At 40.2% G+C, this 25,476-nt stretch overlaps 1 protein-coding gene and 1 long non-coding RNA gene across 13 annotated transcripts in view; one reads left to right on the top strand and one right to left on the bottom strand.

Annotated features, from left to right (window-relative positions):
• The window catches only part of ELAVL4 (ELAV like RNA binding protein 4), a 78,971-nt gene extending 58,671 nt beyond the window's left edge, over positions 1 to 20,300 (top strand). For 9 of the 12 annotated variants that reach the window (XM_068690610.1, XM_068690606.1, XM_068690602.1 and 6 more), the window contains exons 3-7: positions 397 to 500; positions 11,022 to 11,175; positions 11,572 to 11,797; positions 13,193 to 13,231; positions 17,516 to 20,300. In XM_068690610.1, the coding sequence (XP_068546711.1) occupies positions 397 to 500; positions 11,022 to 11,175; positions 11,572 to 11,797; positions 13,193 to 13,231; positions 17,516 to 17,864 (872 nt within the window). In that variant the 3' untranslated portion in view covers positions 17,865 to 20,300. The remainder of the gene's footprint in view (positions 1 to 396; positions 501 to 11,021; positions 11,176 to 11,571; positions 11,798 to 13,192; positions 13,232 to 17,515) is intronic. The other 3 variants (XM_068690604.1, XM_068690603.1, XM_068690605.1) reach the window with 2 other exon arrangements.
• Positions 20,301 to 20,850: 550 nt separating this feature from the next.
• Positions 20,851 to 25,476, bottom strand: part of LOC137860403 (uncharacterized) — a 47,404-nt gene continuing 42,778 nt past the window's right edge. Inside the window, exon 4 of the long non-coding RNA XR_011098888.1 lies at positions 20,851 to 22,360. This is a non-coding gene — a long non-coding RNA (uncharacterized lncRNA). The remainder of the gene's footprint in view (positions 22,361 to 25,476) is intronic.

Here is a 25,476-nt window from a genome sequence, read left to right as displayed (position 1 = left end):
TGTTCCGTAACTTTTGCATTTTAAACACCTATGGATTTGTTTATAAACAGTGGCAAGATTGTGTTTATTTCTAAGCAGTGACCTCGTTCCTGTTCTGGCAAGTCAAGCAGTTATATTTATTGGGAGCTCGGCACAAAACCATTATGTAATTCTGATGTCAAGCCTTGTACACTTTTCAGTAAACTCTTGGAGAAGCATGGAGGCTTGCTTCATTTTGTTTTTAAAGAGGGTCTTCAGAAAAACAGTTCTTACCGGTGGGAAGCCAATGTAAAAATTTAAGATAATGAAATGGGGAGGAATGGCATGAAGACCATAGGGGAAAGCAGTGATGAAAGGAACTTGAAAGTATTTACAAAAAGTACTAAGTCCTTTTTTCTTTGTTTTTTGTTTTAACAGGGCAGAGTTTAGGATATGGATTTGTTAACTACATTGATCCAAAGGATGCAGAGAAAGCCATTAACACTTTAAATGGACTCAGACTCCAGACCAAAACCATAAAGGTAAGATAATGCAGAAAGCCTCTTGCTCAATTTGGAAGAGGAGAAAGTAGTTGAAACAGTTTCTGGCAGTTTCATTACTACTTTAATCTCCTATTGCAAAGGGCATTCAGCCACAGTCTCCTTGAAACAGCAGAAGACAGAAATCTCTCCTTCTCTAAAATTAAAACACTTCTCTAAAACTGAAACTATTGTTAAGGTGGGGGAAGTAACAGGAAGCTCCTTAAAATGTTGCAGTAGGACTTCTATTTAGAATAAAATAGCCACAGTGATACAGTTATTCATAAACAGGTATAAAATACAGGACCATATATACATAAATTACATGTTTTCCTGTGTTTTAATGGGAAGTACCTTGACAAGGAATCATTCTTCAGTGATACTCATGTCACTATCAGGATGAGGTATTGGAAGTACACTTCTCAAGTTCGAATGTTATTTAAAAAAAACTCAATTTCCCCATGCTTAGTTTGATTTATTCTTTTAAAAACTGGAGGGATTAGAGATCCCACTGAAGTCTCTCATTTCATTGTCGTAATAGACCATTAGTTATTCAACGACCTTTTTTAGTGGTCTCACAAGAAAAGCAAATTCCTACAGTCACGTTTGTTGCTGCATGGCTGATGAAGCTTTTTTAAAGAAGCTTATAGAAGGTTTCTACGTTCTGAAATCTAAAAAATAAATTCTAAAAAATAGTACAGCTTAAGGAATGTAAATGAAAAACCTGAAGAGGAACAAACAGCAAATCTGACTCAAATTATGTGAAATGGCTTCGATTATTGAAGATTGCTGGCCTTTGATGCTTCATTTTGTATTTCAAAGCAAAAAATGTTACAGAATATAAAAATAGAATTTTTGCTTTTGAAAGAATCTGTATAAAACTTGACATTTGTGTCTTGTCGAAGATACTGTGTCATCAGTACTTAGTTGTACTTACCTTTTTATTACTAAAGATTGTTGTGTTTTTTTCCTGAAGGCAAAATTATTTGAATTCTCTTGCATCTCTAAGGACCATGTCAAGCAATTTTGTCCTGGTCCGACTAGGCAGGAGCAGAGAGTCTGAGCTGAGGGTTAGGAGTGGAACACTTACAAGGACCACGTAAAAAGGGCTACTTCCAAGCATTCCTTACACCAAACAGGTCCATCCCATAGATGTGTATGTGGGCCATGCATCTAAATGCTCGCAGTATGATTTTGTACAGTTAAATAGAGAACAATTCAGAGGAACATGTACGGCAAAAGCAGAATCTAATGTCTTATCTGCTGCTGCAGGTGGAAATACAGCACTTGGACTCGGCAGTTTCTGCTTACAGTTAAAAGTTGAGCAGTAAGTTGCTCTCCAGAGTATTTTTATGTTGTCAGGAAAAAATACAGTATTTGGAAACTACTTGCCTATCTCTTAAATGCATTTTAAAAAATTCTCTAGAACTTTAAAAACCTAAATGAAGTGTTGCATTAAAAACTGATCTGTACTGTGAGTAATATTCAGCATTAGCAAAAGTATATATAGTACAGCTGTTGTCCTGAATAAGTACCTGTGGTGTTCCACACCTATTTTCTTGACTTTTTTTGAGTCACAACAATGTTATTGTTGCTGTGACACTCCAGACTTACAGGACCTGTGGAAGCTTTAAAAAAATCAAATCCTCCAAACACCCCCCCATTATTATTTTTACATTTTTTTGCACTGAATTAAATAGCAAAATTAACTATTATGCCTTCCTTTTTTATTTTTTGTAGTGAGTTTTTTGTTCTAGGCAGGAACTTACCATGCAAAGCATTTCATGCAGGATTTTTATTCACTTCAAATTTTATGAATACCAATAGTTTATTAGGTTAGGGTTTATTTCATGATTATTAATAGCTACTAGACTTTTATAGAACACATGACATTTTGTTGGGCTCTTGAAAGCTGTTAAAATTTAATAATAAGCAAAGAGATTAACCTAACCTACATGCACAGGAGCTGCATAATTTCCTCAGTGATTGGGAAGAACTGTGTAGACTTTAAGTATTTTCAAGTAAATATTAAGAGTCACCTAAAACCATGCCTAAAGGAGCCTTCTCTTCAAATAGCCAAGCTTTAAACACAGTGCGATCAAATCAGCAATTTCTAACTCAATTTTTAATTCCAGTATTGCATGTGACTCTCTCACCTTACCCAACTGGGTTTTTGGTTAAATTTTATCATTGTTTTTTTATTTAAAAAAAAAAAGGAAAACATTCCTAAATTGGGTCTGCTTGCCTGGTACTGTGTGGTAGGGAAGGAGGCTTTCCCCGTGGTCGCACAAACCAAGCAGTGAATCATGTTTTTGCCGTTCCCAGCAGTGTCGGTGTTGCTGGAGGAGATGTCCCCGGTTCCCAAACTGTTGCAGAGCCGCGCTCGGCGCTGCCGCCTTCCCTGAGCTTGTCTGGTGCCCCCACACAGCCCTTACCAGCAGCTCGCTGTGATTCATTGCCCCGTTCTGAAGCACCCTAATTCCTGGAATTACTATATTTAATTATTAGAGCTGATTACTTTATTCTAGCTAGATGCCCTTTACAGTTATTAAAAATGCACTTCCATTGCATTAAAAAAGCCTCACAAAGAATGTATAGAAAGGGATTTGGTAGCATATAGTTCGTAGCCTACAAAAATATTTAATTAAACGCTAAAATAATGTTGAACTGGAAAGTACCGAGCATTACTTTATGCTGTTTTCTTCACGAGCATGGCTTGTTTTTGTGCGCAGAACGAATCTAATGCCATGTTGATGGATAGATCGAACCTTTGGCCTCTGCCTGTCTGCGGGTGCTCGGTAGCCACAGCCCTGCGGTAGCATTTCCTTGGCTGTGTTTTGTTTGGGAGCTGTTGGGATAGATAGCTCACAAAAAAGTTTTTTGAGGCCTTTTATAGGCGTAGATTGCTTCCACACCCCAAGGTCACCTTGGTGCTGCTGGCCAGCTCCCTCCCATCTCATTGCTCCAGCTGTCGTGGGCCCCTGCTCCTCGGCTGGACGTGAGCTGGCTCCAGGGTCTCATATCTGCACTTGGTTTTTTGACCCATAAAGCTTAATTCCTATCTATGGAAAAAAAGATTTTAAATAGCTCCAGGTTCTGCGTGTGTCCCCAAATCCTGTCCTTTTCGCTTCTGTAACGTCTTGTGGCAGCCGAATGTTCCCTCCCGCTCCTGATGCCTTGCAAAGCAGCCATGCAGGCACCAGAGGAACTGCTTTATAGCAGGATCAGCAAAACAGCTAGGCACAGTCTGCTCTCAAATGTGCAGACTAAAATAACTGAAGAAATGTTCTTTTTGTTATTTCATTGTTACAATAAATAATCCCTTTCCACTGAAGCAGCTAAAATATTTATGTGCATTTTATTTAAGTCAATGATGCCCTTTCAAGTCAAAGTCGAGAGGTGACTATTTACAGAATATCCGTTTGGGGAAAGCACTGAAGGAAGTGTTATGTATTTGGTGGTAATAGGTTATACACGTTATGTTCCTCCTCAGCTGATCATAGTGCATATTTTATTTATGCCATTTCGTGGCATCCTCATCTTGTGAGGCAAAAAGGGCTTCACTTTATTTTTACAGCTAAAGCTTGACATAATTCTACAAAATAGTCTAGAATGAGAGATGATACAGCATGTGTTGAAATAAATATATATTCCAGAAATTGAATCTATTTTTAGAAATTAAATTTGCCCATCCATAAAAGCATATGAAAGGTCACTGCTGCTGCTGAAGATTGCCTAGCAATTCAGTTGCATCAAGTATCTGAAAGAAAACAAGGTGTGTGATGCATGGGGCAGAGACTGCTTAAACTCTGCTCTGCCCTGAAAAAAAATGCCCAGCATCTGAAAGGAGTGAAAGGAAGTGTTCTGCAATTTACACGTTGATTCAGGTGACCTGGCTTCACATTAGGGGACACTGGAACAAGGACAGAACAGAATTTTAAAAGCAAGTTTGAAATGAAACAACAGCAAATGACCACCTGAAGTGTGGTTTTGTGTTCCCCTCTCCTTCTCTGCTGCCTGAGAAGTAGGTTGGTTCTGTTCTTCTCTTGCAGGAGCAGGTAGCATGCTGTGACAGCCACCAGAGCAGGAAAAAGCCTCTGATGAGGGGAGAAGGAATCTGGGTTCTGTGAGCTCTTGATTCCCTCTTCTTATCTCACAGGTTTGATGGATTTAGTAACAAACAAATAGGATCATCCCTCTACTGTCAGAGGCTGCTTCTGCTTCTTGGGTTATTTCTAATTTTCGGTTAAATGAATAACTGCTGTGGAATATAACTACTCTTCAATTGTTAGTTCAAATGTTTACTTGTACTCCATTCTCATATTTTCTGATCAATAGGACTGGATGGCACTAGTTTAAAATACAGTGAATGGTTCTCTGGGAGAAAACACTCCTTTATTTTCTGGAGATGAAGTAGCAACGTTACTACTTTCTATTTTGGTTGCTCTGGTATTTTTCTAAAGACCAAGTATTTCTACAAAATTCAGGCTCTAAATCTGTCCACACTAGCTTTTGTGCTTGTCTGCAAAGCTACAGCCCATCTTGTCACTATAGGATAGCCAAATAACAGCCACTGCAGATTTCCTCTGTCCTACGAAGCCATTTCTCAAAAGCTTGTCTCTCAGTCCTGATGAGATGAGGATGCTGAAGCAAAAGCAGGAGGAGGAAGAAGAGGAGGGAGAAGAGGAGGAAGGCTGCAGCAGCACACTGGGAAGAGGATCTGTACCCAGTCCCAAAGAGCTCAGGGCTTGCTGGGGAAAAACACCAGCCCAACAATCCAAGTTCTAGCCAGGAAAAGGTGGCTTGCTGGTAGTGAAAGCAGAGTCTGAGTGTTGCACAGCCTCAGTGTGATGTTCTGCTTAAGATGTAATTCTGAGTTTCTTACCTATGTTCTCCCAAGCCTGCCTTCAGGAGCTTCTCCCATCAGGGTAATGGGTGTTGTGCCAGGCTGGGCGGAGAGGTCTGGGGATGCTCTGATACAGGGAGATGGGGTGAACAAAAGGGAGAGGAGGCACAGAGCAGGCATGCATACTTTGATGGAGGGGTGCGTGTGTGAAAGATGCAAGGAGGAGCTGAGCGTATGTGCTGGTGGAGTTACCCACATCTGCAGTTCTGGGGGCAGCTCCTGTCACATTCCTTTCCTCCTTGAAAACTCGCATTGCAGGTATGTTTGAACTGCAGGTTTGGGATATGGTTTGGTAGCTCTTGTCGTCAAGGTAATGGCTTGTTCTATTGCGTGGTAGCTCAGGATCTCTCATAAACAGGTGTCTGCTGTGACTGTGGCACCCTGGGATAAAGCCTTGGATAGGAGGCTTTAAGGATGCCACAGATCTGGAAACCCTTAAGTAAACTGACTTTTTGCTCTTCGGCGCTCTTTAAGAGCCTCTGTCTGTGTACTGTCTGCGTACCTGCTTGGACTTCAGTGCTGGTTAACAAATCCCTTTGCCTGTAGTGATGATGTGGCTCACAGGACCTTTCAGCGGAGCATTTGAAGGTTCAAATCTGGTTCTGCTGCTTTCAGCAGGCACCAGAGAGTCTTTACCTGTTAGTTTTGGGCATCTGCGCTTAATCGAAATGTCTTTTTTAACTGCTTCACATTTGCCAATGAGCTTCCTTTTCATTCTAGAGCCAGAGCAATTATTTCTTAGCCCGGCTCTTGCTACAGCCAGAGGGCTTCTAGGTTGTTATCTATGGATGTCTCCCCTAAAATGACGGGACAGGCTGTTTTATCTTACCTGCTATCATAATTAGTCCCAGTACCATGGAGAGATTCAATGCTGCTTTAAAGTGCATTGTCACTCCCCTACTGTCCCCAGCCCTGGGCTGGGAGAAGAAGAATGTAGTGCCCTTGGGGATGTGAAGGCGTTCTAGGCTTATATCTTCAGCGTGTGGAACAGAGGACTGTGTATGTTTTGTTTTGACCAATGACCAAGTATGTGGCTTTCTAAGGAAGAGTTTCTGAATTTTTATACAGAATTAGAGCACGGATGAGGGCCTGGAAGAGGCTCTGAGGAAACTGCCTCTTCTGGCTGTAGTGCATTTTTACTGATCTGCTTGTATGTGGGGAAAAGTGGGATGGTGCTTACACATGTGAAGCTCTTTGCCCAGCTGTGCTCAAGCACTTGCAGTGTGTACCAGTGAATAAGTAAGAGGCAGCTGGCGCAGGTCAGTTGTGTCCCCATTTTGCGTGTTTGGACCTCGGACAGAAAAAACAGTGAAGTGACTCACCCAAAATCACGCAAGCAATCCTACATCTGAGCTTATCACGCAGACAAAGCAAAGTCTTTCAAAATTACTTTTAAGGTCACAGTGAAGCTTAGTATTTTTGAACATGTTACACAGGGATTTTCTGAAAGATGCCCAGGGCATTGCTTAACAGCGACTACACCTCATGTGGTGGCAGCTGGTGACATGTCCTGGGGACTGCAGGAACTGTCGGCTGCTGGTCCAGTGGCTGGGGATGCCCGTGCTGCTGTGCTGCACTCAATTAAAGGCTCCTGTCTAGTCTCGCATTCCCCAGGTGAGCAATGCTAGGTGCCAAGTGAGAGGCGTATATCATCTTGGAAAAGTTTTTAGAAAGACACAAGCTGTTAGGTGGCTTGTCAGGAGATGTTCTGGCCAGGACAGGGTGGCTCTGCTCACAGAGGCATTGCTACAGGCAAGGATTATGCCTGACCTCTCTGGAGCAGGCAGCAACTGAGACATTGTTCTGGCTTACTTTAAAAAACAAACAAACAAAAACTTCTAGAAGACCCCTGAAAATGGGCTTAACATCTTAGAAGTCCAGGATTAATGTGTGAGATGAAGGCATCTTAGAGAAGCAGTGAAATGGTTAAGAGTGTCAGTGTTGAAGTTATGGCCGATAACATCCAGAACCTTGTCTTGTAAGACAAATGGGATGCATTCATGCCTCTAGGTGCCTTTGTGGGCTCTCTGGCTTGGAAAGACCAGACTGCATCAATTTATGTTCTGAAAAGTCTTGAGGTTAAAAATTTTTCAAAAAGTTTTCTGCATTGGAAAAATGAGTAGGAAATCAATAGGGAAGATAATTGCTTTAACTGGGTGATTTTTCTGTGTTCATGAACAAAAATAATTGTTCATTACCATGGAAAATATGAAACTCTGGGCCCTACATATTCTCTGGTAGCAGTGCAGCCTCTTGAGGGAGGGCTGCTCATACTTTGGAGAAGCGATTACACAGGCTGATGTTCAATGTCAGATGAGAAATAGCCTTGCTAGCATGTTTTCCCCAATTACTGACCTCTAATGTTAGTTGCTATAAATATATATATATACAGTAAGCCATAAAAATATTTAATAAAAAATAATTCATGAAATGAATTAGAAAATATTAAAATATCTTCCCTGTGAAGGACTAAACTTATTATGTGAAATGAAATATTGTTAGACCTCCGACAGGCATGCAAGTGGACAAACACTTCAGTGCTAAAAAATGCATAAGTCAAATGACAGCTTGGTGTACTCTAGCTCATCTATTTGAATTTCTTCCAGTGGCTGGGATTTCCGTATTCTTTTTGTTTTCAACAAGCAGTTTCATTATACAGCACTAACACTGCCATGAGCAAAAAAAAAAAAAAAAAAAAATGTTCTTAACTGTGAATATAAAGAATTAATGCAGTATCCTTCCTGAGTGCTTCATAGTTCAGTGATAAAATGGGAGCCAACACCAGCTCCCATTTTAACTTTCACAGTGCAAGTTGCTTCTGGTCAGGTGGAGGGTCAGGATGGATGTTTTCTTCCTTTGATAGTTAATACATGGGAAGACATCCCGTCCTTAGTACTAACTGAATAATAGCTTGAAAGCAGGATGGCATGGTCTAACCAATCGATTTGTCATTGGCTGACCTGTGAGAGAAGATGAAAAAGATTCAAAAGGAGATAAATAATTGACACCACTAGCCTTGCGTCCATTCAGCTCACAACCTTTTCTCCTTGATATTAAAGACAGCTGAGTTGCTTTTGGCAGCTTCTTTCTTTGGCCCAGACTCCCCTGCAACCTGAATGTTTGATTGCAGGAGGAAATAAAAATTAGATCTGAGCGGTGATGCATGTTTACATGTGCTGTGAGTAGATGAATTTGAGACCGTGCAGATTCCTTCTGCTTCGTATCTGCATGGCCCACAAGAACAGAGCAGGGCTTTTTTACTTTTTTTGTGTAGAAGTGTGTGTGTATATCTATATATAAAATGTCAGGCACTCAGTGCTCTGGGAAGTGGTGTTTTTTGCATATCCCAGTACTTTTCATCTTCCCTGTAATGTGGCATTTGGTTAATGAATGTGCCAGAGTGAGAAAACCCAAAGGAAACCCCTGGCTGTTTTCCCAGGAACTTTATTAATTTTGCAGCTCTCAGTTTTGAGGAATAGGTAAGGTCCCTACCCTCACTCCAGAGAGGCTCTTAAGTGTTTTTTAAAATATTATTCCTGAAATAGGTTAAGCTGTAGGTATCTGAGCCCTGGTAGCACCCTCTCAGTGTAAGGCACTTGCGGAGTGTGGGGACATTGTGGAAATGCACACACTTCAGGGTGGTTTTGGCTGCGTGAAATGGGTGGCACCTCCCTGGCCTCAGGAGATGGGATTCAGTCCTGACGTGCTCTTGATGTGGGGCTGATCGTGATCATACCTGGCTGGTGCTGTGAGGTGATGCTTGAACTGCCCAGGCTGCACCCGGCCCTCATGCCTGGCGGCCATCTTGTTCCTCACCTCTGGGTGACTTGAGCTGGGCTTGCTGGTCTTCCAGAGCCTGCTCAAAACCATGTAAGTTTTCAACCAAGCACAGCAATGCAGTGATGTTAAGCACGGTATATGTAGATGAAACCCCTGGTTTCGTGTCCCCAAGCACCTGACTAAGTTCATTAGCCAGAAGCCAAGTGGTGCACCAGGGCCAGAGCTCAGGTGGCCTCAGAGAGATGCTTGGGGCCTGTGAGTGCTGTGGATGCTGCAGCTCATGGGGAGCTTGTGGGCTGTGTGGCCCCAAGTCACTGTGGCACAGGACAGTTCCACACCATCCATTTCCCTTTCAATGCTTGTCTGCTGCTGGATGCTTCCCTGCTTGTTAGGCCTGCCTGTGCCTGTGTGCTTCGCCTGAGCCTGCCTTGGTTGATGCAAATGTTTTAGCTAACCTCCTTTTGCACATTTCTTCCCCTAAATCTTTCCACCTCCTCTCTTTAGCTTTCTCTTGAAATGTTAGTTTTAAAAGGTTATGTACAAGCATGCAAGTTAAAAAGAAGTTGCCAAAAACATTAAAATCTAAAATCTTTAGAGTTTGTCTGCTATTATGCGCAGAAGATTGTAGAAGCAAATATTAGTCATTCACATCATTTTCTGTGTTGAGTCAACATCTATTTTTAGGTGTGGAGCACATAAAGACAACTCTTTGACACAAAACACAAAGACATCCATTTGACATCATTTGTGTTTGGGCTAAGGCTGGGGAAGAGGGGAATACAATTGCCGAACACGTTATTTTTATGACAAGACCCCCCCCCTATTTCTTCCAAGAGGCATTTTAAGACATGATACAGTAACATACCAATCTGTTTATATTTAAATAAATCAGGATGAAGTGCAAAATATTCAGGTTTAGATCTGATGCTATTTCAGATGTGCTGAGAAGTAATTCTTCGTGATCTGTGCTGAATACTTGCAATTAGGCCTTATCTGGGAAGTATTTTTGTTAAATTTGTGTTATTCTAAGCGAATATATTAATAGTGCAGAAGGCTTTTTATGCACATATTGTAATTATAGATCTGATTTTTCTTTTAGGTCTGGGTTTATATTTTCATAGGTAGAAGAGCAGTTAAAGATTTGATTTAATAATTTCTTGACAGCATGCATGAAATGCCTCAGCTTGCTTTTCTTGTTTATTTGGTCATAATATTTTATGGTCTGGTTTTGGGCTTACGGTGCAAGGGAACTTCTTGTGATAAATTGCAGATGCGACAATGAGTGTCAGTATACAGTTCCCTGAGCAGATGTTCATTTAGTGTAATTTCACCAGTGCTTTGCTGTTCATCCAGAACAGATCTTGCCAGCTCAGGATGAAAACACAGAGATGGCACAAAAGATCACTCTGCAAATAATCTGATCTGTTTCAGACTTGTGAAGAAAAGCATCCTGGAACTTCAGAATGCGACGTATATTCTAAGGTTATTACATGTTAGATACAGTAAATCATCCATACACCCACAACCCATAGGGGTAAATTTACAAAGTCGTGCGTAGGAAGTCACACACTAATCTACCTCTGAACAATAGTTATTTTGTGCCTGCACTTAAAGAACCCTTGCATTTGTTTTCAAGGTCTCTCTTGCTTTTCCTTTGTTCTTCTAACCTTTCCTGGTTCTCTTGGTTTTGTCGAACAGGTAGTATCTGAACTCCAGGGTTATTCAAGCAACTGAACTCTAATGTTTCTTGTTTGTGGAAAAAGAAAACAATCTGTCTATTTAAAATGTAAAGGGCAGCTCTGCTTACTAATACGCATTTCCTTTTCTTAAATCCATAGGTGTCATATGCCCGTCCAAGTTCAGCATCAATCAGAGATGCAAACTTGTATGTCAGCGGCCTTCCGAAAACAATGACCCAGAAAGAATTAGAGCAGTTATTCTCACAATATGGACGCATCATCACCTCACGGATTCTGGTTGATCAAGTCACAGGTTAAAATAAATCTTTCCTAGATGCCTGCGTGTTTCTGGAAATAGCAGAATTACAAATGCTTGCTGGCAGTTGGGTTTTAAGACAGTGTGATTTTTTTTTTAATGTAAAATGTATGCCCAGTTCTCTATAGGTATAACTGCTTGGGGTTGTACCTGCTTTTTTTTAATGAGGGATTGCAAAATGCAGAATGTCACTTTTCTTAAAATGATTGTGTATATGGTAGGGTCTGATTATGGAGAACACAGCTGGGGAATAGCATTTTTCTTTATTATAGGACTTCTCTGAATTTGCAAGCTGTGTGTTCTCTAAGTCAAACCAACATTGTTTCATCGTTACATAGATGAAGCTGTTCCTACATATATTCATTCATTTGTTCACATGTGCTTACTTCCCAGGTGTTTCTCGAGGTGTGGGATTTATCCGTTTTGATAAGAGAATAGAGGCAGAAGAAGCCATAAAGGGACTAAATGGCCAGAAGCCTAGTGGTGCTACAGAACCAATTACTGTGAAGTTTGCCAATAATCCCAGCCAGAAAACAAGCCAGGCACTCCTTTCACAGCTGTATCAGTCTCCCAACAGACGCTACCCTGGACCACTTCACCACCAGGCTCAGAGATTCAGGTAATTACCTGGAAAAGAACTGAAGTTCTACCAGTGATGATGATGTGGGGCAGGTGCTGCACAGGAAAATACTTTTTAGTTGTGTAGGCTGACCTGATTTTCTTTGTAAAATTAAATATTCTTTCCTGGAGAATGAGGAGGAAAATCTGCTGACAGCAGTAGTCATGTTGTATTTACTAAAACAGATGAAGTACTGTACAATCGGATCTCTTGAAGCCTCATCGAAAAAGGGAGGACAGAATAGAGTTACACTGATAATCAAATGAGCAGTGACTACTCTGTTCTTCCCAATTTTTTTGGTAATGCTTTTATTTTCTGCTATGTTATTACAGTTTTGATGCAGCCTAGACTTTGATGTTAATGACAGTGGATTCGTAGCAGGAAAAAAGCTGAGTCTGTTCCAGTCAGCAGCAGTATCATTAAATTTATTAGCCTGAGATCTGCTCTTACTATGAAGAGACCTTGTATTAGTGTTTGGTGTGATCCCTCAGATGCTTTTGGGAGGTGTTTTGTTACTCATTCTGAATATACCATTTCCATCTGATCCATAAGCTAGTGTTTGCAATACATTGTGTCCTTGTTAGCTTTATAATAACTTCCAGGCAACCTAGTGTTCAATTAAAGGTCTCTTTTTAAAATGCGTATACTTGCATAACTGAGTTGTATACTGGCTTTACAGAATTATTAAAAAGTGATTCTATTTTTTTGGTGACAAAGTGCTAATGAATTAAATAAGATCATAGCAAAAAGTCAATCATCTGACTGATATAAAAGCAAATACAAATTTAGTACATCTTTGGCATGCAGCTGTGTCCCTTGAGGTTATCTCTTTTTTATCAGTCCATCAATAAAAGGACTTATTTAGTGTACTGCCATGGAAAGCAGTTGATTAGTCATTTTGCGAAACTTGGTGGTCATTTAGATCGATGTATTGCTAAGGATAATTACTGAATGCATCCTAGTGGTGAGCATGTATTATGTTAAAGTAGTTGAAAGTCGGGACATTTTCTAGCTCCATCAATTTTGGACTGTAGCGCTTTATTTCAAAGTTAACTGTAAGTATGAGGCGAACAACTGAATTATTTGCAAAAATTTCATAATACTGTCTTAAAAGATAAACCAAACGTGAATCTTTTTAAAAGTAAAAACAAACCATGAAAATTAAGGCTTTATTTAAGACTTCATATAAATTAAAATTACTTGAAATGCTGTGGTGGAAATTTAAGCACAATCTCAAGCTTAACAAAGCAGGCCGCAAGTTGTTAGACTCCTTAGATGTGTGGGAAACTTGTTGAACATTTCTTCTTTGAAAATGGAACGCTATTAATAATAGTTCCATTGAGCGATCTTGCCATCTGTGAGACATTAACCCAAAGACCCTCCTTCTCTTTTCAGGCTGGACAATTTGCTTAATATGGCCTATGGCGTAAAGAGGTAATTAGAATTCCACAGATTGCCAGATGTCCGTGTTGGCACAGATTGGTGCTACAATTTTTTTTAATTCACTAACTTTATTTTTTTTAATTCCTTCTTTTCTTCCACCAGCATGTCAGATTCTTTTTAAGTTTGGACTTCAGTTGGTTTTGTTACTTTAAAGGCCACACACACATTCTGTGGGTTTTTCAACTTTTTTTTATTTACAGGTGGGGCTCTCAAATGGTTTAGGTGCAACAGCTACGAGCATTCAAACTCCAGTTGTCGTGCCACATGGCACTTTGTCCAGAAACAGATCTATTAATTTAAGTTGTATGTTATTAGATCAGATATTAGTTAAAAACTTAACTGGACAACAGCAGCCTAATTCTTTTTTCAGCTGTTAAGACCTTCATTCTGTTACATCTGGCTTCACAAGTTTGACTTAAAAATATAGCTGTGTGCACCTTAATCAGCCCTAAGTTTCTTTTGTTACAGGTTTAGTGCTTTGTTGACATTTTCTTGGTGCTTGGGATTTATTTTTTGTTTGAAATAGCAATGTGTGTTTGTGTATGTACTTGTATGTGTGAATGTTCAGCTGATTTATAAATGTTTATGCTGTTTCATCAGTACATTCAATGTTTGATAGCTAAAATGACGTATTGTTAGTGCTTCTTCTGATGGCACACATCAACGCAAGCCAACCTTACAGCACAATACAGGCAGGCTTACTCCTGATGTAAGATGTCCAGCCATCCCCACAATTAAGATGAGAAAACACTTAATCTTCTGAAATGGTCTACTCACCACAGTTGAAAATTGTTTGAGCTTTTTTTTTTAACAAAGCTCATCCTGTAAATGGTACGGTAAGTATATCTTTAGCCAGTAGTGGATTGTAATGTACATTTTAACTACTGCGGTGGTAGCTGCTGTACAAATAAATTGCAGATCTTAAGACTACTTATGAAACCGAAGGCAATGGTCAAGACAGAGGTGGCATACCTTCTCTAAAGCACTCCTTGTGTTTCATTTGCAATATACTTAGTGGTGATGGTAATTTCTGAGTCACTGTATCACCACCTGAATTCATCATATTCTGCTCCTCCTGTGTTCTGCCATATTCTGCTCCTCCTGTGTTCTGCCCTCCAACTTGTTGCTTGATATATACCAAAAACATTGCAAAACTTAGCCTCAAGTATCTGTCAGGTGCAAGAAGCTCTCAGAAAGGTGGTGGTGTTCAGGGAGTTGTCCTTGGCTTTTAATTTCTTCCCCAGAATTACGCTGGTATGTTGTGTAGGACAAACAGTGCTTGGTCCTAAGTGTCAGAGTTTTGAGTTCAGATTTCTTATCACCTGCAGAGGAAAAGAAAGTGACTTACCTGCCTTTTTAGGCTGTCTGCCTTACTGTTTTGATTCTGCAGTGTTAGCCTTGAATCACAACAGCTGCTTGTTTGTTTTTTTGAACAGTTATTGTTTAGGCATCTTAAATTAGCTTTTTCTTCCTCCCAGCAAATCTTAAACTGTGATAGCGAACTCTAATTACAGGCGTAGGGTCACCAGAAAAATACTGTATTGATCAAAACTTTGGAAGCTGCTTCTAAAATATCTGTAGTGAACTGTTTTTGGGTTGGTGGTTAGTCTTCCTCATGTTATGTGGGGAAATACAGATAGAAAATGAGCTGTGCAGCTGTGGGACGAAGGTTTTATTGATCAGTAATTTCAGATCATGTGCATAAGTCAGTGCTGCTGCTTAGCAGTAGCTTGTGTTGTATTTGTCAGTAAACTTCTTCTAGTTTCATGCATATGTTTTTGCATTTATAGTAGCTCCTGTGCTCATGGTATGTAGGTAGTTGAAAGCTGCATATCTCCAAAAGGTTTCCAGGGAAAAGCTGCTCTTCAATGAACTGTATGAAACTTTAACCCTTTGTATCAGTGCAGCATTTATTGAAAAACAAAGCTATAAAATACCACTTGATATGCACAGCTTTGAGCATTGTACAGATTTTAGTAATACCACTTATAGGAAATGTATGTATTAGTGCTGTACTTCATGTTAAGTTTCAACATGCAGAAAACGAGTGTTTGCTGGCTTACATATGGTACTAGCACAGTTGGCACTTGGCAGCAATGGGATTGAAGTCCTATCTTCCAGATTTTAAAGGAATGTGAAGCTGTTGGCTTGTACAAGCTCTGTCTTAGCTGCCCTATTTACAGTTCCATGGTGGTGTGTTTTGGAAGGAGCAGAATAAATTAGCCCTGCCCAGCCACCTCTGTTTTCAGAGCGGCAGAAATGCCATGGGTTAGCAGAACAATGCTGAACAATTATGTTTTTCCCCCACATACTAGGAACTAAATGTTGAGTGTAGGAATTGTGAAAGTGAACTTCAGTAGGAAGATTATCATATATTCTTAAAATCTTTTTGCAAACCTCTATGTATGTCTGAGGATCCAATGCTGTTAGCATTCACAAACTGTTTATCGTGTAGCTACACTCTAGTGATATTTCTTAGCTCGAGATGGATGTTCCAAGTATCATCTGATAGCACTTTATATGTATATTTGAGGAAAGGAGTCCAAAGCAGCAGCCATCAAGTGTGTAGTTTCTTTTATGGTTATTTAATATGCACTAATATTGTGCAGAATACTGTGTCAAAACACAAGAAGTATAAAAGGAGAAGCTTTGGAATGCATAAGAGCTGTCTTCTCTTAGCTACACTGTGGATTTCCCCCCTCTATTCCCTCAGTCATCACTCAGAAGATCCAGAGGAATTATTATTCAATTCTGGTATTAAAACTCATCAGACTGAAGGTACATGTGAAACTGGATTTTTATTAAGACTTTTCCTCTGCGCAGTTGTTATTTTAAAACATATCCCAAAGTGTAGCTTCAGAAATCATGTCATATTTTTTTCAAACTGATGAAAGGAAAATTATGTTGATCCTGAGGGCTGATACTGCTTAACATCTTCATTAATAACCTGAATCATGGGCTGCAGTGCGCCCTCCTTGTGTTAATAGATGACACTGATGTGGGGGAGTAGGGGCACTCTGCATGCTGTTGGCCATGGCTGCCTTTGGGGTGACCTTGACAAGCCAGAAATGAACCTGGCAAAATTCAAGAAGGGTAAATGTAGAGTGTAGCCATTGACTGCTGTCTTGAATTACCTACAAGGGCGTTAGAAGAAGAAGAAGCCAAGCTGCTCTCTGAGGTCAACTGCAAAAGGACAAGAGCCAACAGTAACAGGCTGCAGTGGGGGAAATTCAGCCAAATGTAAGGGAAAAGTCACTGACAGTGAGGATGGTCAAACCCTGGAGCAGGTGGCCCCAGGAGTGGAGTCCCATCCTTGGAAACTTCAAAAACTTCCCTGTGCAAAGCCCTGAGCAGCTAATTTCACTTCTGCTTGAAGTGAGGCTAACTGGAGCTCGACTAAATGACCTCCACAGGTCCTGCCCAGCCAATGCTATTCCATGTTTATAAACACACTACCTGGCTTCAGCTTTCTAATTCAGGCATTCAAATAAACAAAACAGACCCCTAAAGACTTGGGGAGAAGTTAGGGTTCTTTATCAGATTTCTAGGAGCTTCTCTCTCTACGTTCACTACCTGAAGAGTCACGGACATGGAGTCTCGCGGTATGAAGGTATTAGTTGACATATGCTCGCTCACTATATCTACGCACTGTTTACTTACTCTACAACTGCTGCATAAATCTTTAATATATTTGGCTGGCTTTAGGACTTTTTTTATTAACTAGATTTTTTTCACACTGAATGTCAATTAAGGACTATTAGGAGGAGAATTAAAACCTACCACTTAGAGCTCTCTGGTAGTATCTTCAGCTAAAAGAGGCTACTGTTTCACCTGAATCCTGACAATGGCATTTCATGGTAATCTTTAAAATTTTGAAGTTTTTTTTTCTCCACAGCAGACTTTTGAAAAGTAAAGTATTAGTTTCCATTGCTCATGAAACAATATTTTGTAGTGGAAATACATGGCAAATTCCTATAGACCTTTTTTCAATTAACTTGTATATGCTGCCATAAACACAGGCTCTTTTTTTTTTTTTAACTTAAATGCTGAAGGATACTCTAGATATTTGTATGCCTTTAAATAGGGCTTATTCTTGAAGGGAAATGCATTTATGCACAGATTTGGTCTTCTGTATGTAGTGTAGCTCCCTTCCACTCCAGTAAGAGTTAGAGACCGAGGTGGCTAGGTAGGACTGAGAACCTAAATTAACACTGGCTTGATTATTTTGAAATCTTGGTTCCATGTAGCTTGTGCCAAGAGATATATTTAGAATAGACCCCTCTTTTTACTTGGTAGGTTTTCTCCGATCACAATTGATGGTATGACGAGCCTTGTTGGAATGAATATCCCCGGTCACACTGGGACTGGATGGTGCATCTTCGTCTACAACTTGTCTCCCGACTCAGATGAGAGCGTGCTGTGGCAGCTGTTTGGTCCCTTCGGAGCGGTCAATAATGTCAAGGTGATCCGCGACTTCAACACCAACAAGTGCAAGGGATTTGGCTTTGTCACCATGACCAACTACGATGAAGCTGCCATGGCGATTGCCAGCCTTAATGGATACCGTTTAGGAGACAGAGTATTGCAAGTTTCCTTTAAAACCAATAAAACCCACAAATCCTGAATTTCATATCCTTACTTACTAAAATATATATATATAAATATATATACGAACAAAACAAAACAAAAAAAAAAACTCTTCAAGGCTTATATTCAACCATGGACTTTATAAGCCAGTGTTGCCTAAGTATTAAAACATTGGATATCCTGTGAGGAACAGGAAAGGATTTTATAATGCTTAGAAAAAAAAAAAAACCTTTGATGCATTGAATGTTCTTTCATAGCTGTCGTTGTTGAATATAATATACATAGATAACAATGTGCAGGGATTTTTACCCGGCCAGCTAGTTTTACTACCTTCCTTGAAGGTGGGTCTTTTTAAGATGACCATTCACTCATTTGAAAAAATAAGAAAACAAAAAACAATTTTTACAAGCTAATGGGATTAAAAGCGAGAAAATTTTTTTCTTTTCTTTTCTTCTTTTCAAAACATTGATCCAATCAGATTGGTAAACCCCCCACATAAAAATTAAAGAGGAACAATAAAAATTGCAAAAAAGAACATAATTTTGCAACTTTTTTTATTTTTCCTTTTTTCTTTTATATCATGTGAACTAAACAGTCTTCTGTTAAGGGAATGGGGTAAAGGGGGATACCTGATGACATAACAATTTAAATAACATTAACAATGTTGCCAAAGAGGTGGTCTCTTTGCTGAAAATGGGTTTCAAGAAAAATCTATTTTTATAAAATATAAAGAATTTTTACAAGAGAATCTGGATTTGAGAAAAAATATTTTGACTGGCTAATTTAGGGGAAATTGACAACTTTGTCATGTTCATACTGCACTGGTAACTTTTTAGAGATCAAGATGTGTGTTTTAAACTGGATTAGTAGATTGTTTTTTGAAGGATGGGCTACAAACAGATGATCTTCGTATCTTTTCATAGCATGTAATAAAAAATATTAAATACAGTACGGGAGAGTGTTCTTCCCAGGCACGCAGTTACCCACAGTCAAAACCCAAAAGCAAGGAGATGAGTTGCAAGACGGTTTTTCTTTAAGTCATCAGTATGGGATATCAGCAGAACAAAAGTTTAAAAAAAAAAATTAATTTTTGATCAAAAACTTCCTTGGTTTGAGCAGTAGGTGCTACGAAATTATTTACATATCTTAGTATCATAGTTAAATGTAATGTGTTTAGAAAGAATACATTTGCTTTAAATTTGTTAAGAATTTTCAAATTCACTTTATAGCCCATGCTAATATAATTGGGCTGTGTTGGCACATTTGGAACACTGTTTATGTTGCTTGAAACACTTATTTATTTAATTGCCGATGTGATGCATATGGCCAAAATCAAATATAGCTAGTTTGGCTAGTCTACTTATTTGTTTACTTAAACTATGGGAAGAAGCATATTATTGTGTCATTTTGTTGTGTGTGTATGTGTATATATAATATAAATATATATATATATAAAGTTATTTTTTCTTTTGGTTAATTTATTATAAGTTGTAACACTTTGCTAGTTTTGTTTGTATATGTCTTAAAATGTTTTCTTATGATACTTAAGTGACAGAGGTATCAAGGTAACTTGTGTAGAAATATTGTTTGATATATTGTCATGTTTGTTGTGAATATTTTTTCTTACTGCACAGTAGAAAAGAAAACAACTGGGTCTTTATTTTAATGTAATTCAGATTGGGGAAAACAGAGCTAAGGGAACAAAATGACTGAGGGGGGTGCTCTCCCATGTCCAGTGCACTGATCATTTTAGTATGTTTGTGCTTTGTACGGTTATATATTTAAAACAAAAAAGGGTCATGCTCTTCCCTGAGTACTAGAAACAGTTACTCGCTATGCATAATCTAGTTGATAGTTAAATTTGCTATTGCTTTTCTTGTCTTGTTATATAAAATCTTTTCAATACAAGTTTAGTCTTAATGGTAATAAAACGTTATGGTTATTTATAACTTGTGCTTATTTTGTGCATTTTTTCCATGCTATACCCACTAACTGCATGTAGACTAAGTATTGTTTTTTCACACTGAAGAGGCAAACTTTTGTAGTAGACAAATAACTAAAGCAAAGGCTGCATCATAATTTTATCAGTTTTTTACTTTAACAATGTTAGATTTTAGTTTAAAGGAACACTCATTCAATGTTCAGGGAAACCTTTATACATCATCTGCTATGAATGAGCGCAGTTTGCTGGGAAAGTTTTGATGCATTTGCTAAGCATTAGTGGGGAAGGCATGTCAGAATCTTTTCTCTACGATGTGTTTTACTATCTGAATAATAATAATAATTTAAAAAATCTTTCTTAGGACCAGGCAGTTGTATACTTTAGTTATAATGAATGACTTCATGTTATAACCTTGCTAGTTTAGATCATTTCTGAGGGAAAGTATTGTAAATGTTTTTTTCATAACCTTGTTGTGTTTGAATTATTTGTACTTTAATTGTCCAGACAATAAATGAAAGTGTGTAGAATGGCTATGGACTTTCCACCTTTTTAACCGTGTTCAGCTGTCTTAGTGATCCCAGCCACACCTCAAAGGAGGGAGATGTTAGTATGATTTCAGAAGCAAGGTCTTGGAGACAAATGTCTTAGTCAGACCAGACTAAGCATGTTCATTATTTGTGGTTTTTCCTTCTGAAGGATAGAAAGAATCTGCCATTTAAGGTACCATTTAAGACACCAAATACCAAATTGTAACTGTGAGTAAAATACCTTTATTTGAATGTGGGAGATACTGAAGGATTTCTACCATATACAGTGTTCTTACACAATGAGAATATTAACTCAGTCAATATCAACATTAAACAAAAGTAATAAGAAAATTTCAACATTAATACAGGTTAAGTCATTTAATTTGACTTTTCTATGAACATGCTATGAATGTCACGCGATATAAAAGTGTACATATCTGCTGTACAACAGTATATTTGACCACATTCCCAGTTTGATTCTTTTCACCATGTGTTATAACTAGAGTTGATATTTCTTTCAGTTGACTTGTTTGAATCCCATGAATACAAATATTCACTTCATGTTTATGTTCTGTAACACTCACTGATTGAGAATGTGTACCTTGTAAAACTGCAGCATTGAATCTCAACAGATTAGGAAAAATATATCAGTGGGCTGGATGGGCTGTGCAGTTCTTCAGCTCCTTCACCTATTAATAAACTTGTGTTTTTGTGAGATTAAGTTACCATGGTGGTTATAATAATTTCTGGCCACAAAATGAGTTTGTTCTTAAATTTATGGCTTGCTTAATCCTTAAATCAATCTGACCCTTCCATAGTAAAATACACAAATCATTTGCTTGGGTTGAAGAGTTGGCTCTGAAAAGTGTCTTCCATCCATCTATCCATATATACACATAGAGGCACACTTTAGGAAATAGTATAACATGCACCAGTGAGTTTAATTGAAACTAAACTTTCTGTTCTTAAAAAGGAGGGGGGAGGGTTCAGGAAATAGTGCCTGTAATGAAATAACCACTGGGTCTGCTACACCATCTGTTAGCTTCACCTATTGTGTCCACCCTTTCCTTTCTCCTGTGTCCTATACACAGTCAGAGGAGTGAGGTAGAAGTCGCTGGACACTGCAGCTGCTCTTCAGGCAGAGCCACGTCTGTACACTCAGTCCTCTTCTTTTTGACTGTGGAGGGGCCAGAACTTTGATCCAGACAATTTCTGTACTTCCACTTAATCCCAGCTCAGCTGTTCTTCAGCATCTCATTAACATAAGGTGTCTATTTTTCCATTCCATACAGCTATCACAAGTGAGCTTATGTGAGTTGTAAGAAAGCTCACATGCACATAGAACAAAGGCAAAAAGCTTCTGCCACTGTTACAGATCTGGTACGTAAAGTTCTGACCTGCTTAGGAGAGCATCATAACTGCGTGCCAGATAAAAGTGGTCACAGACAGTTCCTTTGCTCCCTGTACCCATCCTGCCTGAGTGTTTCTAAAAATTCTTACTGAAACACCAATTCTGCCCAGCTGGGATCAGAGCCGTATTTCGCTTGCACTCACTCAAAGTAATCAAGTTTTATATTTCTTTCATGAAAGGGTAATCACTCTTTCTGCAATTAGTGAGCCTGCTGCACAAATGGAAAATCACCTGGGGGAGGGTGGTTGAAGAGCGCTGAAGTCTCCCACTTCAGCCTGGGCGCTGGGGTGGAAGCGTGGGGGGTCTGGGACAGGCACTGGCTGGTGGGGGTCACGAGGGCAGCGGGTGACTTTGGATGTTCACGTGGGGAACTCAGCTCACACAGGGACGATGGTTTTTAGCAATCACACGCAGCCAAATGCTCTGACACTTAGTGGTTTCCATTGGTACCACTGGAGCGGGACTGGATGCTCCCCACCTAGCCTGGGTGTTACCTGAGCGTGGGATCAGCCTTAGGATGAGGATGGGCGAGAGGTGCACACAGAAGATGCCCCCAGAAACCACCTTTGCCATCTCCTGTAGCAGGCGAGGTTGTTATAGCTCACACGTTCCACTTCAGCGGCCGCAGGTAGCTGAGGTAAAGCCAGGTCAGCCTGCGGGGACAGAGAAAGATTTGCTCCCTGCCCTAAAGATCTCTCAGCCTGAGCTCACTGCACAGCAGTAATTCATTGTACGTACGGAGCAAAATGAAAGGTCAAATCCGGCATAACTTTACAAAATCTCTGACATCTCAGACTAATCCAGTATCTTTTGTCTAAAAATAACTGACTTCTGAATCCCAGAGGTGATGGAGCCAATGCGGGTGAGCTTCGGTAGATCACAAAAGGGCAGAACAACAACTTCTGCAGGAAGGACACAAAAAGCAGAACCTAGATGCACGCTCCCAGCCCCGTGCTAAAAAAAAAAAAAAAATCACTGACGTCCCAGGTAGTTGTAGGAGTCAGGAGAACGTGAAGGCTGTTGTGCAGGCACGTCTGAGGCCTTCACCAGAAACCACATGCTGGGAGAATGGAAACTTAACTCCACTGAAAGAGTCACCAAGCTTATATCTTTTCTATATTCACAAACCCAAAAACTGCCTTAAGAAAAGCCTCTTCTCAGTAAATCTACCAGGGACAACTGTTCAAAAGGTCTGTGGGAAGTAAAGCAACCACACGGACAGGTCACTCTAATTAATTTAATTCATCCACATCTGAAGGCAAGAAGGCAGACCTGTTTGTTCTGACAATCAGATTAGCAAATTTCTGAAATAACCTTTCAGTAGAAAAACTGGGAAGACGTTGACATGGACACGCCCGTATACTACACACAAGTAAACAGCTGCTTTTCAGACAAAGTTTGAGATTTTGTTATCCTCAAGCCTGTAACACTGAGCCAGCACACTTTAAAGGGCCCACACTATTTCATATCCAGTTTTGTTCAATTTTAAATATTAAGGGGCTGCACATTTTTTCCTGGGCAGTAGCATAAATAATAATACCCTAAACCATTTACCCACTCCACTCCACAGTCTGTAACTGCCAGCAGCCCTGCCCCAGCTACAGCCCCTCACTCGCCCACTGGCAAACACAATCCAAGGCCGGTTCCTTTCTTGCCCCCCAGGTCTAAGGCACACCATGCCAAGGGCAGGCCTGCTATGCCAGGAGCCATCAACACTGCACGTTGCTTGGGGGCAGGTGTGAGGGACAGTCCTGGTGTCATTTGTCACCAGAACACATTTTGTCTCCACAGGCCTCAGCTGCCAGTCTGGGGAACCTCTTGTGACCATGTGCCCCACACAACCACCCCACTCAGCTGCCCACAGCAGCTGCACAGACAGGTCCTGCATGGCACAGTGCTGGGTTCCCCTTGCCAGCCACGTCCCTGCTCAGCACCACAGCCTCCAAGGCGCTGGGCTTCCTCCTGGAGGCTGCCAACAGAGGCCCCATGGAGAAGGAAGCCCGGTTTTCCACGGGGCTGCCGAGGCAGCCTCCCACTGCCCAATGTCTCCGTCCACCCTCTCGGTTTCTTTCTCCTCTGAGACCCCAAAGCACCAGACAGGCCGCCGAGCAGCCGCAGGCCCCAGGGAAAGCGTTCATAAAGACACGCGACGTGGTCAGACTGGGAGGAAGCAAAACACCAAAAAGCCCCTCAACTTTGTGTGTGACTGTAGGCAGGGCCAGCAAAGGAGCAATCATTTTCAGATAAATCCCCGCCTAGGAAAGGAACACACCAAAGGAAAAGGGGCTGAAATCGGCAGCCGTGTCTGTGCAGGGTGTTCGTGAGCGCTGGGTGCCAGCCCCAGCAGCCTTTGTCATAGCAACATCTGGGAAACTGGCACCGAGGCCCCAAACCCTCATTTTTCTTTAAGTGACTTTTAAACACACAAGAGCACGAGCTCGGCAGCCCGCGTCAGGGCTACCGGGTGCTGCCACCATCCCTTTGCTTTAAGGAAGCACTTAGACTTTTTGTCTGCTACGTTTTGCGTGGATTGCACAGGTCCCAACAAAATGATATGCAAGAATTAGCTTTTTACGAACAATACAATTCTGATTTTAAATCAGCACATGAGACACTTAATTAATTTTGTAGGATAAGGAATCTGTTGCAAATATACAGCAGTACACCCACACATCACCATCTGCTGTGGAGAATTAAATGTACAACTCACAAATGAAATCCTGCAAAGTTGGTGCAAAAAGGTCCTTGCTTGAATTTAAACAAGGCTGTGGAAACCTGCAAACACATTGCTAAAGATCATGCAAACAATAACAAATTTGTCCATCTGCGAGTCAGTTCTAGCAGGGTTGGGTTTTTGTTTTGTTTTGATGGGGGTATATTTGCAATAATTGTTGCAACTGACAATGCAAAGTCTATGAAGTTACTTGAATTCTTCTCCTGGCCAGAGCTGCTCATGGAGGCATTCACAGCGGGCACCACCACTTTACACCAGGTATTCTATGTTTAGGGGAAAAAAAAAAAAAAAAAAAAAGAAAAAAAAAAAAGGAAGAATCCCTTTTTTATTAATTCAATTGAGCCACAATTTTGAAAAATTGGCAAATCTCGCCATTGTTGTGGATGTTTTATTATTAGAATTATTAACAAACACTGTTCTACTGAAGTGAGGGAAAATAAACATCAACAACTACTGCTGCCATGAAAAAAAATCTAACAAACACAGCTATCTGTATCCCTTTGACTTCATTGAAGCCAAGCATTCATTTTCTAATTCTCCCTCCTCCTTGTTTTAACATACCAACTTAATTTGTGCTCTTAATTTTACACCTGGTAGAGCCACACGATCCCAAGTCCCATAGCCTGAGCTGCTGGGCTGTGGCAAGCGCCTTGATGCAGTATCTGGGCTGTAACACAGAGGTGAATCTCCACTCGTAGCCAAGAAAGGCGATGAATTCTTCAATGAAACCTAGTAGACACTGGGGTACTGCGTGGTTAGGTACAAGAAGGTGAGAGCAGCCCCAAAGCAGAGCTCAGCAAATCGGCCCCCAGCAGCTGAGATGGCCAAGTGCTCACAGGGAGCTGTGGGCTGTGAGCCCAGCACCTGCTCCCCACACCCTCACCAGCTGTAAACCTCAAAAAAGTCATCTTTAGCAGCATTGCGATGGCTGCTGCAATGAACACTGATACCCAAAATACAGAATCCCTTCCTCTTTTTTATTTTCCTTTTTTTCTTTTTTTTTTTTTTTAATTTGCTTTCATTTTTTTCTTTTTT

The sequence above is a fragment of the Anas acuta genome, chromosome 8 (genome assembly GCF_963932015.1).
Source record: "Anas acuta chromosome 8, bAnaAcu1.1, whole genome shotgun sequence".
NCBI lineage: Eukaryota > Metazoa > Chordata > Aves > Anseriformes > Anatidae > Anas > Anas acuta.
The sequence above is the reverse complement of the archived record's forward strand: the minus strand, read 5'-3'. Positions and strand labels throughout refer to the sequence as shown.